The sequence below is a fragment of the Pelobates fuscus genome, chromosome 6, assembly GCF_036172605.1.
Source record: "Pelobates fuscus isolate aPelFus1 chromosome 6, aPelFus1.pri, whole genome shotgun sequence".
NCBI classification, from domain to species: domain Eukaryota; kingdom Metazoa; phylum Chordata; class Amphibia; order Anura; family Pelobatidae; genus Pelobates; species Pelobates fuscus.
This window is the reverse complement of record NC_086322.1, coordinates 207862918-207878484: the sequence shown is the minus strand read 5'-3', so window position 1 is coordinate 207878484 and position 15567 is coordinate 207862918. Positions and strand designations below refer to the sequence as shown.

Sequence of the window (15567 nt, the reverse complement as noted above, 5' to 3'; positions counted from 1 at the left end):
TAATTATCAGCTTTAATATAGTGCACTATAAGGAGATGAGAAAAATCCCCAAGTCCCAACCATAAATACCTCCTATAGAGATAGTAGTAGATACAGGGTAAACAGAGGCTCCAAATGAGGCTAGTACAGGGGTGAAGGGAGATTGAGGAGGGTATGCAGTGTTAATAGCAGTCAAATTCGGACTGCTAGTTTTAAATTTAAACAACCTCTCTCCCTGTAAATCCTGTACAAAAAGGATTATAGGTCCCCAAATCACAACCATAAATACCTCTTACAAAAAAATACTAATGATAGGTAACAGGTGTAGCTGTGAACCGCTAAGGGTGTCACTATAGACCCATGAGCAGAAAAAATGCTACTAAATACCAAAATGAAGTATATACAAAAAGTTACTGCTAAATGCAAAAAATAATAAATAAAGTATATACAGTGGTACTAGGATTCCACGCCTGTCAATAGAAGGATATGTATAGGTAGGGATATAATGAGCCAAATGGCAACAGCAACTCACCCCTAATTATCAGCTTTAATATAGTGCACTATAAGGAGATGAGAAAAATCCCCAAGTCCCAACTATAAATACCTCCTATAGAGATAGTAGTAGATACAGGGTAAACAGAGGCTCCAAATGAGGCTAGTACAGGGGTGAAGGGAGATTGAGGAGGGTATGCAGTGTTAATAGCAGTCAAATTCGGACTGCTAGTTTTAAATTTAAACAACCTCTCTCCCTGTAAATCCTGTACAAAAAGGATTATAGGTCCCCAAATCACAACCATAAATACCTCTTACAAAAAAATACTAATGATAGATACAGAGTAGACAGAGGCTCCAATTGGAGCTAGTACAGAGGTAAAGGGAGATTGAGGACGGTAGACAGTCATAATAACAGTCAAATTCGGACTGCTGGTTTAATTTATAAAGCCTCTCTCCCTGTTAATCTAGCTAGACAGGCATAGAAAAGAAAGAGTAAATCAAATATACATTAAGTGATTAACATGGTGCTAAAACCACCAGTGCCCAGTGCACATATCCGTGATATGAGGAAAAAACAAATTGCCCAACGTACGTTTCGGTGCTAAAAAGGAGCACCTTCGTCAGGGGCTAACATTAGACTGTTAATGAGTCTCTTTTATATGTGATGTGCCAGGAGGCATGAGTACCTTTGACCAATAGGAGCAGGGGGAGTGTGATATCAGCTGTACTACATTCACTCTAATCTCCAGGGTAACATGAGATGTTATTGGGGGCGGGGCTTGATGCCGGTCACATGGTCCGACGTGTCAGACCCTATCCATCTGAAGTTAGTGGGCGGGTCGTGAGATGAGATGGGCCGGCCAAACCCCCATTTAACCCCATATATTACTGTGACAGCTCTAAAAACTCACAAACCCTGGATGTAAAACACTGCAGAAATGCAGAAAATGAATGTTCCGATATATCCGGACCTGGTACAGTCAATTCTGCATCCCTATGGTCCTATGTAAGGTATTCATGACAAAAAATTAATGATAAAGATGAAAAACATGACAGAGTAAAAAATAAAAAATAAATAAGTAAAGAAATATATACAAATCTACACTAAACACTACACGCTATATTACAAAATGTACAAGTGTATCAGGCAAAAATAAGCTTAATTAGATATAAATTGCAAATATGTCAGAGATCAATGGGGGTGTGGGGACATAGTATCCAGTCTGTTGCACTCAATCTTCGATGAAGGGTGTGTATGAAAAACCCTCGTTGAGTCCAGATGGTGACAATGTTTTAAGTTTATAAATCCAAAAACTCTCCCTTTGGAGTAGTTTTTTGTCTAAATCTCCCCTTCTTGGACCCAGGGTGACACTTTCAATTCCGCAAAATCTTATCCCCTCAGAAGACCCCCCATGATGGAGTTTCAAATGTTTTGAAACTGGGGTGTCAATTAATCTTTTTGGGTTAATAGAGGTCACGTGCTCCCTTATCCTCAGTTTAAACATACGGGAAGTTTTTCCCACGTATAATTTGTTGCATGAGCATGAGAGTAGGTATACAAGACCTTTAGATTGGCAATTGAAAAAGTGGCGAACTTTAAATTCTTGTGTCCCTAGGGAGTCTGGAAAGGTTTTCGAAGGACGGCGTATGAATTTGCACGCCTTACACTTTCCACATTGATATGTGCCTAGGACTGGAGACTTTAACCAAGAAATTTTCTGGGTGTTCGATTTCAGGTGACTTGGGACTAGGATGTCCCTAATGTTTCGTCCTCTGCGTGCTGTTACAGACGCCTTAGTTGTGATCACCTTCTGTAGGTGTGAGTCTTGGTGCAATAGGGGCCAGTATCTATCCAGGATACTCATAATTTGATGCCAGCCTGCATCATAATTCCCTATGCATCTTATGGTTTCTTGATTAGACTGGACGTTTTTATCAGTTAGGAGGTCTTTACGGTCTACCAACAGTGCACGTTTATATGCGGATTTAAGGCATCTGTTTGGGTATCCTTTTTGTTTAAATTGAAGCTGTAAGGTTTTTGCCTTCAATTTAAAATCTTCTATAGTGGTGCAGTTGCGTCTTAAACGCAAATACTGCCCTATTGGGATACCTTTTTTAAGGGAGGGTGGATGGTGACTTGTCCACTCCAATAAGCTGTTGGTTGACGTGGGTTTCCGGAAGAGGGTAGATGTGAGTACCCCCTTGTCTGACAGACAGATAGTTAAATCAAGAAAATTGATTTGGTTACCACCTAACTCACTTGTCAGTCTCAGATTGATGGAGTTAGAGTTCAGAATGTTTACAAATTCTAGAAAGAGGTCAGGGGTGTCTGTCCATATGATCAACACATCGTCGATGTAGCGTTTCCATATTTTTATACACTTAGTGTATTTTGTCATGTGTTCATTAAATACCATTGTACTCTCCCACCACCCCAGGTGGAGGTTAGCATATGAGGGGGCACAAGCCGTCCCCATAGCAGTGCCTCTCACCTGGTGGTAGTGTTTACCCTGGAAGATAAAATAGTTATGTGTCAGAATGAAGGACATCAAGTCTTGGACCAGTTCATTATGTCTAAGTGAGACAGGAGGTTTGCTATCAAGTATTGCTCTAAGATGTCTTAGACCCACCTCGTGTGGTATTGAGCTGTAAAGGCTCTCCACGTCGAGACTACACAAAATAGCGTGGCCATTGATCTTAATTCCTTCGATGGTATTTAAAGTATGCTTGGTGTCCCTTAGATGTGAGGGGAGTTCAAACACTACTTTTCTTAATATCTGATCCACATATAAACTTATATTCTGGGTCAGATTACCTCTGCCAGAGACAATGGGTCGTCCCTTTAATATTGGTTGTTGCTTATGTACCTTCGGGAGTGCGTAAAAAGTGGCAGTAACCGGCCTTTTAACAAACATAAAGTTGTATTCGTCCTTAGATATGAGTGATAGTGACAGTGCCGAATCCAAGATTGTTTTTAATTCGGTTAGATACTTCTGTGTAGGGTCACATGTCAATACCTCATATGTCTCGCTGTCATCGATTAATCTATATACCATGGATATGTAATCAGATTTATTTAGGATGACAGTGTTGCCTCCCTTATCGGAAGGTTTAAAGATCACCTCATCCATTTCCCTTAGTTTACCCAATGCGATGTTTTCTTGTGGGGAAATATTGCTATTAGGTTGACTAGGGAGTTCTTTCGGATTGATCTTATCGATTTCTTTGCATGTTAGCTCCACGAATAAGTCTATATATTTAAAATCAGCCATATGTGGAGTTAATAAAAATTATATGTCTCTTGCAGCAACCTTTATAAAAGTCACATTAGTATGAATCATAAAACTATTTTCATGTTCTGTTGCTGCCACCTAGTGGCCTCATTGATGTGTGCTAAAATGCACATTTTTGTGACAGAATTTAGATTACAGGTATCACCTTCCTAAAATGCCCTTTATTAGTTTTTGTGTAAAGTACAAGATAGAAGCAATAATAAATGAAAGAACAATACATACTATTCTTTAATGTTATATACTATACTAGCCTTTAATGAACACTATAGCATTAGGGGTACAGATCTGTAACGCTACAGTGTCCCTACTTGTTTTCAAGCCACCCTATGTTTTACTTTTTTTTTTTTTCAACATACTGACTGTATGTTGTGTGTGCTGCCTTTATGTTGTGTGTGCTGGTTGTATGTTGCGTGCATACTGGCTGTATCTTGTGTGTGAGAGGGCTGGCTGTATGTTGTGTGTGTGTGTGTGTGTGTGTGTGTACACTATCTGTATGTTGTGTGTGTGAGTGTGCTGGCTGTATACTGTGTGTTTGCTGGCTGTATGTTGTGTGGGTGTACACTGGCTGTATTATGTTGTGTGTGTGTGTGTGTGTATGTGTGTTTGTTTACTGGCTGTATGCTGTGTGTGCTGGTTGTATGTTGCGTGTGTGTTTACTGACTTTATGTTTTAGTTGTGTGTGTGCAGTCTGATGTGTGGTTAATCTCCTACTCTCCCCAACCTTTAAGTCAAATATTTCCTTAACTTTATCTGTCTCCAATACATGGAGCATATGCATTTTAACATTAACAGAGACAACAAACTCTGCAATTTTGGTTTGCAGTTCTGGCACTCACTGAGTCCAGTGCACATTGTTAGTCCCCTCGCATGTACTCTGACTCAACAGAGCGTGCCGGAACCGTGGTTTGAGTGTCTACTGAGACTATATATATATATATATATATATATATATATATATATACACACATCCATCTGAGAGAGTCAACTTTATGAAGACAGGATCCATAGTGGAATGTTAAGAGATATACAGCACTGATCAATAGGAATTGCATCCACTACTATAGCTATATTTTTTCCTTTAGCAGGATATTAACTGACATGAGAATAACTGAAGTGATTTGCAAAGTTAGGTTCCAACAAGCCAAACTGGAAACATTATCTAAATTCTCTAATTTGGCTATGCTTTCTGTTTGGCCACCCTGGCTTTGAATGTGAAATCCATCTTGAATTCTCAGTTAAGTGAATAACCCTGTAAGTGTTCTGATTTCTTTCAGAACAATGTCACTCATAAACTACAGCTAACACAACACTGGAGACTCCTCTGTGATGCTATTTCATTTAGAGCTCTGCTGATTTAATGCAGAAGGTTTAGGTATTAAAAACCAGAAAGCTTTGTTATTTTGTACTTTGCTAAGGTGAGATAATGGCTCACCTTTGGAAATTAATGGGAAATGTACTCTGTGTGTTTGCAACATATATGTATGGGGGGAGGGGGACACTTTACATCTGCTTCCTTTCATTTTTTTGTAAATATGTTGTTTAAAAAAAAAAAGAAAAGATTTTTGTAATAAGCTTTGTACATTCATGCGTACAGGCACATGTTTGATGAAGTAGGTGCATAGGGTCAAAAAGGCCAAAACGTGTGGCTGCCATTAGTTGGGATAGACACATGGAGGCTGGGTGGCTTGAGCTGCATTCTTCCTCCACTAAAAAAACACAAGTCCTCCATCTTAGCCATATTTCCATCTTGTTTGGCCTAAAATCTTAAATTCGCAGCTCAGTTTACTCTGCCAATTCTCAGTTTAGTGAATATCCGTAAAAAGGAAACTGCTACCCTGTAGAGGACGCATTGAGCTATTAATTAACATGTGGATGCTTTAAATAAGTTTACCCATTCCCAGCATGTTATTAGTCAACATTGGGACAAGGAGCACTCTCTTATGAAGTGTATTGACTCTTTAAAGAAAATAATCCCCTCACCCAGAATGATTGCAATGTAAATTGCGGGCACCTAACATGTTCCATACAGCTTTGTTGCTAGGGATACAAAGAATTGGCAAGTGGCTTAATTTACTTATCGTGCAAAGTAATTTCTTCATTAATGAGATGTTAGTCATCCTATTGAATGCACGAACTACTAATGAAATCCCATATGGAATTTGCTGAACACTGACAATGACGTGGAGTAATTTTTTACTTTAATGTTTGGCTTCTGTTCAATAATGAGTGAATTAGGGCTCTGTTTTATAGACCTGTTGTGAGATTAGCTAATCACAGAAGAAAAATATCCAGCAAAACAACATGTACTGGCACTGGTAGATTTATGTGATCTAAAATGTACGCAAGATCCCAGCACGTTTCTGGGACTGGAAGTTTTGAGATATATTGCTGAAACACACCGTTCACCAATGATTTATATCCAGAAAGGTGACATTTCTTTAATCACCTCAAGGTTACGTAGTCAATATTCTTTTGTGCCCTGCTTCCATGAAGTTGGGTCCTTTTAGAAAGATCCATATAAATCTCATGGCAGCCAACTTTTGCCCTTTGCTTCTACAAGTCCAACAATACACAAAGGCTCAAAAAGCAAGGGACCCTCATTTAACCTGCTAATTACTACTAACTTTTACATAATATTTGGTGCACTAAAACATACCTCCCAAGTGTCCCTATTAGGGTTGCCACCTAATTTGTATAATTCATTATACATGTGTGACATCACAGTATGTAAATCAGAAGGAGTGACATAAGAGTAAAACAAATAAATTTGGAAAGGGGAAAATGCTGTAAACTACTTTAAAGGACCACTATAGGCACCCAGACCACTTCAGCTCAATGAAGTGGTCTGGGTGCCAGGTCCCCCTAGTTTCAATCCTGCAGCTGAAAACATAGCAGTTTCAGAGAAACTGTTATGTTTAATTGAGGGTTAATCCAGCCTCCAGTGGCTGTCTCACTGACAGCCGCCAGAGGCGATTCCGTGATTCTCACTGTGAAAATCACAGTGAGAAGACGCTGGACGTCAATAGGAATGCATTGAGTAATGCTTTCCTATGGGCGGTTCGAATGCGTGCGTGGCTCTTGCCACGCATGCGACTTCGGATCTGACGCAGCAGGGGGAGGAGTGGTCACCAGCGCTGAGGGAGCCCAGCGCTGGAGAAAGGTAAGTGGTTGAAGGGGTTTTAACCCCTTTAGCCCAGTGGGAGATGGGCCCTGAGGGTTTGGGGGACCTAATGATCCTGTAGTGCCAAGAAAACGAGTTTGTTTTCCGGGCACTATAGTGGTCCTTAAGGACACATGACATGTGTGACATGTCATGATTCCCTTTTATTCCAGAAGTTTGGGGTTAAGTTAGATTAAAATTCTAAATTGCCATGGCGCCTGGGATTTGTCCAGCTCTGCCTTGATCCATGTTAAGAAACTGTATCCTGTATCTTAAGTGAATTCTATGGACCACAAAGGAGCAGTGATACAGAGTTAAAATAGCACCCACTCTCACCAGCCTCAGCACAGCACTGGTTGTATTACAGCACCTTCTCCCACTTCTGGTGTGTTGCAATAAAATGAGTTAGAAACTCTTCTGTAGTTAATTGAAATAAAGATATCTGTCTTTATAGTCAGGAGCACATAGCACACAAATCTCACCATTCAGGGAATAAAACTGAATGTGTACTGGTTACATATGTCCCAATACAGGACACAGCTAGCTCTCCTCCTACTAGTGTCCCCCCCAGCCCTCACTACTAGAGTCCCCCCCATCTAGTTTTCCCCCATTCCTCACTACTAGATTCCCCTATCTAGTGTCCCCCCATTCCTCACTACTAGATTCCCCTATCTAGTGCCCCCCATTCCTCACTATTAGATTCCCCCATCTAGTTGTCCCCCATTCCTCACTACTAGATTCCCCTATCTAGTGTCCTCCCCATTCCTCACTACTAGATTCCCCTATCTAGTGTCCCCCCGTTCTTCACTACTAGAGTCCCCCATCTAATGTCCCCCATCCCTCACTTCTAGTGTGCCCCCAACTAATGTCCACCATCCCTCACTACTAGATCCCCCTATATAGTGTCCTCCCCTCTCCTAACTACTAGATTATCTAGTGTCCCCTCCATTCCTCACTACTAGAGTCCCCCTATTCCTCATTACTAGAGTCCCCCCATCCCTCACTTCTAGTGTGCCCACAACTAATGTCGCCCCATCCCTCACTACTAGATTCCCCTATCTAGTGTCCTCCCCATTCCTCACTACTAGATTCCCCTATCTAGTGTCCCCCCCGTTCTTCACTACTAGAGTCCCCCCATCTAATGTCCCCCATCCCTCACTTCTAGTGTGCCCCCAACTAATGTCCCCCCCATCCCTCACTACTAGATCCCCCTATATAGTGTCCTCCCCTCTCCTAACTACTAGATTATCTAGTGTCCCCTCCATTCCTCACTACTAGAGTCCCCCTATTCCTCATTACTAGAGCCCCCCCATCCCTCACTACAAGTGTGCCCACAACTAATGTCCCCCCATCCCTCACTACTAGATTTCCCTATCTAGTGTCCCCCCATCCCTCACTACTAGAGTCCCCCCATCTAGTGTCCCCCCATTCCTCACTACTAGCTTCCCCTATCTAGTCCCCCCCCCCCATCCCTCACTACTAGTGTGCCCCCAACTATTGTCCCCCATCCTTCACTACTAGATACTCCTATCTAGTGTCCACCCATTCCTCACTACTGGAGTCCCCCCATCTAGTGTCCCCCCACTCACTTACCTGATCAGTAGGCTGATTGCAGGCTGTAAGCTGATGGCTCTGATTATGCTGTGCTGCTCCCCTGCGGACTCCGAGTATAGAGAGAGGCAGAGAGATGAAGTTCCTGTCCCTGCCTCTCTCCTATTGGCCGGCGATGGTATTGCGTCTAATTTAAATCACAGAAAAAAATACTGGCATTTGTATTGCCGGTATGATTGCAATACCGGCACCGGCCAGGCAGCATGAAATACTGGCTGTGTTGGTAAAATATCAGCCAGGTGGCAACCCTAGACTCCCTATTTAGAAGGGCAGTATCTATTTTGAGCCCAAATTCCCCTGTCCCTCTTTTTTATCCTAATGTCCCTTCTCTATAGGAGCTCCATATTATAAGTGTGTATGAGTGTATGAGTATATAAAACAGCCTCCAAGCAATAATACTCACATCAATGTGTCTTTAAATACTCACATCAATACTCACATCAATGTGTCTTTAAACTACAATAAATGTTTTTAGAAATTAGTCTGTGGACATAAGATACATTTTTCTTGTTCTACTTTACATTTTAGTTGCATACATTGTTATTAGTAAGTCACCTAAAAAACTCTCAGAACAGCATGTCCCTGGTCACACCCCCACTCACAGCTCTATAGTTAAAGTGTCTCTCTTTGTCTATTTCAAATGTTGGCAGGAATGCAATCTGCACACACAGCCAAATAATATGCAATTATATTAATGTTGTTTACCAAGTATGAGTATCATATATCCATCCTTACACTCAAATTATACAATAAACATCAACCAATGTGCTGCCCTTCATCAGATCTCACACAGGGTGAAGTGGTACTTATGGTATGAGTTCAAGAATATCTCGTTTTATTGTCCCATAATATCACAAATATTCTAAGAAAATGTCATACGAATGTTATTTTAATCCGAACACTGTAATACAATGTAATGGGGTGCTGGTAAAAAGAGAGAACAAAACACATGCAGTGATTTATAAGAAGTGAAGTACAATAAGTGCTTTATAAATATAAGTATTTGCTCATATTCTCATGAGCTTTATGCACTGTGCCCCCTTACTGTTGTATTTTATGATTCAGTAAAACTGTTGGAGTGTATCTTATTTCAGTAGAAATGTATTTTCACTGTATTTATATTCATCCTTGTTTATAAATAACGGCTTTCACGTTCTATATTCTCAAGGAATTTGTGACGTTTATATCAAATTATAGGTACAAATGTGAATTTCCTGGATTTTCCTGAAATGCCATGCATATTCTTAATTGTGTTTTTTCCCTTCTTAGACACATTCTAAATATAAAATGAAGCAATTTTCTTCTCTTTTCTTCTAGTTCATACCAATGCCTGTTCTTTATGGAGTCTTCCTATATATGGGCGTGGCTTCACTCAATGGAGTGCAGGTATGATATACATAAGGGTAGACTACAGCGATACCCATACAACAGGTAGAGCTGAGTAAAATACAGAGAAATAACATACAGAACTGGGCACAATAGGGAGATACCCATTTCTTTCCCACATAACCAGGATCACTGTGATGGATTACACAGAGCTGCAATACAGAGCTCCGCACACAGTACAGGTCTCGGAATACTGCTTTATTAGGTCTCAGCAGGGTGTTAAAGCAGCAGGATTCTGAAAGACTCATTATTACCTTTGCAGTTGGCAATACAATTAATCTGCAGTGGTAATATGGAACCAAGAAGTAGATGACATGGTTAACAGAGTCAACAATCATTACAGATTGAAACAGACTGAAATTGAAATCAGATCAGTCCTCCGAGTCATAGCCCCAGTCCTAATTTTAAAGCTTTACAACATTTCAACTAGCCACAGCATGGGTGTCTCAGGTCTCAGCTGTAGAGGGACTGAGCACTTTAAAGAAGATGGTGGGTATATGTAGTAGGAGTTATTAAACTTATTAGTGACAGGCAGCGTAGTGTTTTGTATCAGAGATGTCCCCCTCCACTTATCACCCCAGAACGTCCCTGTCTTTTTATATGTCACGGCGATGAATCGGCAGAATCACTTGTACCGACTGGCTCGGCCCTGCCAGGGGTAACCCAAGGTAGCTTCTTATCATGCAGCAGATGCCAATCTGGTCCGGTTCCATCTCTATGTGGCACTCAGATGCCAGCTGCTCCCCGCTGGAGCCCATTTATAGCTCTGCCTCTTCTGATGACATAATTGACGCAAACGTGCTTCTGTCATCACGTCAATGACATGCACGCATATTTTGATACCACAAAGGTGTGACTAACCAATATTTCACATACTAGGGCTATTTAAACCCTGTGCATTGTCTTGGTTCCCATTTACTGGTAATAAGTCATCTGTATCTCTAATCTGGGCTTGTCTTCGGCCATTCTATATTGACGTTAATTATACCTAAACTACTGCAAATAAATGTTTACCCCTGTTAAACTGATGGGGTGCTGTCCCAATTGCACCTATGGATGAGCCCCCACTGTACCTATATATATTCTTAGTGTTAAGAGTAAAAAAAAAAGTTACACAATCTAAGTGATTTATTATTATGTTATTATTTATGAAGCGCCAATATTTAGTGTCTCCTTGTTGGACCCAAATGAAAGGAATGGCATTAACAGGCATTTTCACTCCTAAGGATTACAGCTGCGATCTACCTTGGCTTTTAGAAGCCCAGAATTTTAACCATTTTACCATTGTAATATATATTTTTGATGTTACAATATGTGGTTAATTTTCATTATGGTTGCAATTTTGTAGATGGCCAACAGTTTGGTTTTCTAGATCCAGTCGTGCCTGTTAACAAAAACAAAAAATTTACTTTTAGTTTAAGTTAGGTATAACTAGGTGATTCTAGCTACTGCTTTTAAATATTCATTCTTTAGTAAGGATTCAGTAAAAGCACACCTGTCATCCTTCTAAGTACACCTTTGATATTAGAATCTGAATTAGGTAACTGGAGATTGGTATTGTTTTCTATACAATTGGAGTCTTTGCCTTTTATTAACCTTTACAGTTTTAATGTCATTCCCAATATTCACCTTAACTGACTTTTATGATTTGCTCAGCTTTTGTACTAATGAAAAACAACTGGATTTTCAGAGCAAAATATCCTAAAAATAGCATTGGTTGTCAAGCCTTCTTTATGACATATTATTTAAGATTACATTCACTATATATTGTTTATAATCTATTGCCATTACTATGCTAACAGCATAATCACCAGCTACCACAAATCACTATTTAGTGAATAGACCTAGCATGTAGCATTGTAAATAACCTCTTTCATGATCTAGAATGAGGCATGCACAAAGTGTCATTTGTTTAATTTTCTCTCCATGCTGATATACGCTGGACAACATAACAGTGTCTCGGCTGTAATTTTCAGAGGCTTTGGTTTGGCCAACAATAGATGTGACCCTAATTGCTTTAAAAGCAGTACCTCATGTAATCACGCATGTTGAATTGTTGGTAATTTGCTCCATTTTCAGCTGCTTTGTGCTGTTATATTGGCTTTATATTAAATCAACTGCAGACAAGGTATATTACAGGACTTGTCATCCATTGGTCTGAACACCATGTGGCATCAAAAGCAGATGTACTTTGAGAAACAGCCTGGGACAGAAAAACACGTTTATTGGGCTCTTTGACAAACTTATGCTACTACAAATTCAATTCATTAGGAGTAGCAAAACACTACAGTTAAATGACAATCCCGTGTTTTTGGAGAGCTATAAAATGAAACCTTGTGTTCAGAAAGCGATATAATTGGCTCAAAAATGTTTGAATAATAACAGGGTTATTCACTAAAGTGAGAATTCAAGATTCATTTAAAGTGAGCTTCAAATTTGAGATCAAAATAGCCAAACTGGTTATTGCTTTCAATTCAATTACATTGGCATTGAATTTGAAATTCACTTTGAATTCTCCCTTTAGTAAATAACCCTGTCTGTGAAATAATCAGCCAGTGTAGCGCTTAAACATTGCATTTACCTGGACTTCTTAAAATCATATCCACCTGGGCCATCCTCATGGAATTATGAGCCGCGTGTGCTGTGGTATGGTCAAAAGGATACATAACTCACTGTCCAAAGATAGCTGCTTATTCCTCTGTGGCAAGAAACATACATTTAATTTTCACTATTAAATGAAATTGAATGCATATATTGGCTAGTAGTATGCCTGTCATGGTGCAACGATAGCTTTTTACTATCTAAAGCAGAAGCCATCATGCTTGAACACTGTCCAAAAATAAATAATTGTTTATTAGATATAACCCCGATGAAACCATGCATGCATTTCATTGCGCATATTTTCTTTGGGGATATTTATATATATATATACGGTATATATATATATATATAAAACAGTTTTTAAAAGACGCAGTTCTCTTGTCTACTACCTTGGCAAACCCTCCTCTTCTAACTCCGATTAGACTTTCTATGACTGTCCAATCACAGACTTCCCAATGCAGCTCGATGAGAAGTCTTTGCAAGGCAGGTGCTCTGGGCAATTGCTGCCTCTTGAGTTTAGATCCACTGAACACTTCCCAACTGTGTTGTCCTGAGCATTGTGACTCCAATGGGAGGGAGGTAAAGGAGGTAAAGATGCAATTTCATCACTAGCTCCACCCCAAAAGTTGTGGGCCAGCCCAGTCAGTCTGGTGTGTGTTCACACCAGACTGACTTGCCCAAACTAATGACAGGTCAGTCTGGTATGAATACACACCAGGCTGCCTGTCCATCACGGTTTCTGTGCTCCCTGCAGGCTCCTTGTGCCCTAGACATAGCGCCTTATGATGTTCTCATGCTATGATTTTTGCAAAAGCAGGACAGCAAGGCAAAATGGCAAGACAGGATATGAAACTGGGACTGTTCTGCTGAAATCAGGACTGTTCGGAGGCATGCCACTGGACTTAACCTGCTTGAAAGCCAGGGTTGTGTAACACAGTTAATGTTTTTTTATTTCTATCAAAATCTGCACTTTTTGTAAAAAAAAACAAAAGAGGACACACTTTTCACACATGAAACATTTCAGCAATCTTAAGTGATCCAGGGTGTCCCTTTAAATGTCTCCCTCCTCAACGACATTATAGTGCTTTTGAAAGGGTTATGTCATTTTTAGAGAACAGGTGCATTTAATGTATCACAATGTATGCCTCAGGTACCTGTAAGCACAGAATTCTCAGATACTCCTAGACCTTAGTTCCAAAATTAGCAAAAATAAACAGTTCATAAACAAATCTGTATGTTTAATTTTGTACAATAGATGTCAGTGAGGGCCATTTTTCCATACCTCAAGCAGCATTACTATAGTGCACGTTAATGGTAACAGTGCCAGAAGTGCCCAGTCTCCACCCCAATTTAAGTAGTTAAACAGTTTACAACGGTTTGATTTCTTATCTGCTGTTTGCTGGACATTGCTCCCCACGGCCTCTCAGGAGAAATGGAATCTCCTGGTTAGGATCTTCCATTTGCTATCTTTAGCTAAATCCTGCAGTGCAATGAGCTTAGCCATACATCATAGCACTCTTGGTACCATAACTGCTAGTGGTTGTGGTGCTTTAAGTGTTCCTTTAACTTTATGCCTTTTTATAAAATTCATCCATAATAAAGAGTGAACTAAAATTCAAATTTAATTGAAAACCCTGTTTAATTGAAAAGAACCCTGACAGAGCTGTAACATTTCAGAATGTAAGCGTTCCTAAATTATTATTTCTTTATTTTTTTAAAATAATGGTTACCAAAACTTATTTTAAACAAACCCACATATCATTATCCCTCTAGTCCAATTTCCACATCATTTATAGAACAAGAAACAAACCATTAAAAATAATGAAAATGAGAAAGCAATCAGAATGGGAGATGCATGCTGCTACAAATTATGTTCTACACATTAGAGACAAGCAGCGTGTAAACGTTTAGTGTTACACAAAGCATTTGTATGTTCTGTTTTTAAGTAATGGGATGTTTAATCAAATACTAGGTCTTTTTAAAACCTTTGTATGTCATAAATTGCTGGCTTATCTGATTTGTTGTATGTCAAAATAGAACCCGCAGTGCTCCCTTGACCACACAAAGGCACAAACCAAGCATTTTGCTTATTAGTGGTATCCTTTTGATAAATAAAATATATCGCTATATTTAGATCACACTGTAATATTTGGCTCAGTTCACGCCAAGTGAATTCGTAATCTCTCACTTATACAGGGCATGTGAATAAACAAAGCTCTCTTTCACTGCCCGGTCATGTAAAACTAGAAAAAAAAACACGAAAAGCCCCCCTATGTAGAGTGTTCTGTTTCCATCCATTGCCCTGGTGTAGATCCTCACATTACACAACACTTGTCATTGTTCCATCTTTTCTTCTCTAGTTTATGGACCGTCTAAAGTTGCTTTTGATGCCTGCCAAACACCAGCCAGATTTCATTTATCTACGACATGTTCCTCTACGCAGAGTGCACCTCTTCACTTTCATCCAGATAGTATGTCTGGCCCTTCTCTGGATACTCAAATCAACAGTAGCTGCTATTATATTCCCTGTTATGGTGAGTAACACACATACTGCTGTGACATGCAGGTAAAACCGAGAGGGTCACATTTAATAAAACTGTGACAGATATCGATTTACAAAAAATAAAAATAAAATTGCATTCAGTTTATTTGTCTCTTTGTTACAATATACTGCCACCACCATTACACAGAGATACAAAGTGGTCCTAGGAGAAAACATCTAGACCAAGCATGTCAAACTCAAAGTCTAGCATGGGCCAAATAAACAATAAGTTTATGTGGGCTGCAAAAAATGCAACTTTCATAGAAACGTAGGTTTATTTTGAAAAGTACAGTATAAAAAAAAACAGCATCCCCCTCTACTAAACTACAGCACCCCCTCTACCTAGTACTTTTGCAAAGTATTGTGACATTTTTAATGCATTTTATAGTTGTTTGGTAAGATGCTGGAGTGACAAGTCAAAGGATGTATCAGTACAGATATCAACAGCCATTCGATCTAGAGCAGGATGAAGTTACTCCTGCTTAGAAATGCAGATCAAT

At 39.7% G+C, this 15567-nt stretch overlaps 1 protein-coding gene across 3 annotated transcripts in view; it reads left to right on the top strand.

The window, feature by feature from the left end:
* Nucleotides 1-15567, top strand: part of SLC4A4 (solute carrier family 4 member 4) — a 237617-nt gene that overhangs the window by 209390 nt on the left and 12660 nt on the right. For all 3 annotated transcript variants that reach the window (XM_063458670.1, XM_063458672.1, XM_063458671.1), the window contains exons 21-22: nucleotides 9856-9924; nucleotides 14886-15059. In XM_063458670.1, the coding sequence (XP_063314740.1) occupies nucleotides 9856-9924; nucleotides 14886-15059 (243 nt within the window). The remainder of the gene's footprint in view (nucleotides 1-9855; nucleotides 9925-14885; nucleotides 15060-15567) is intronic.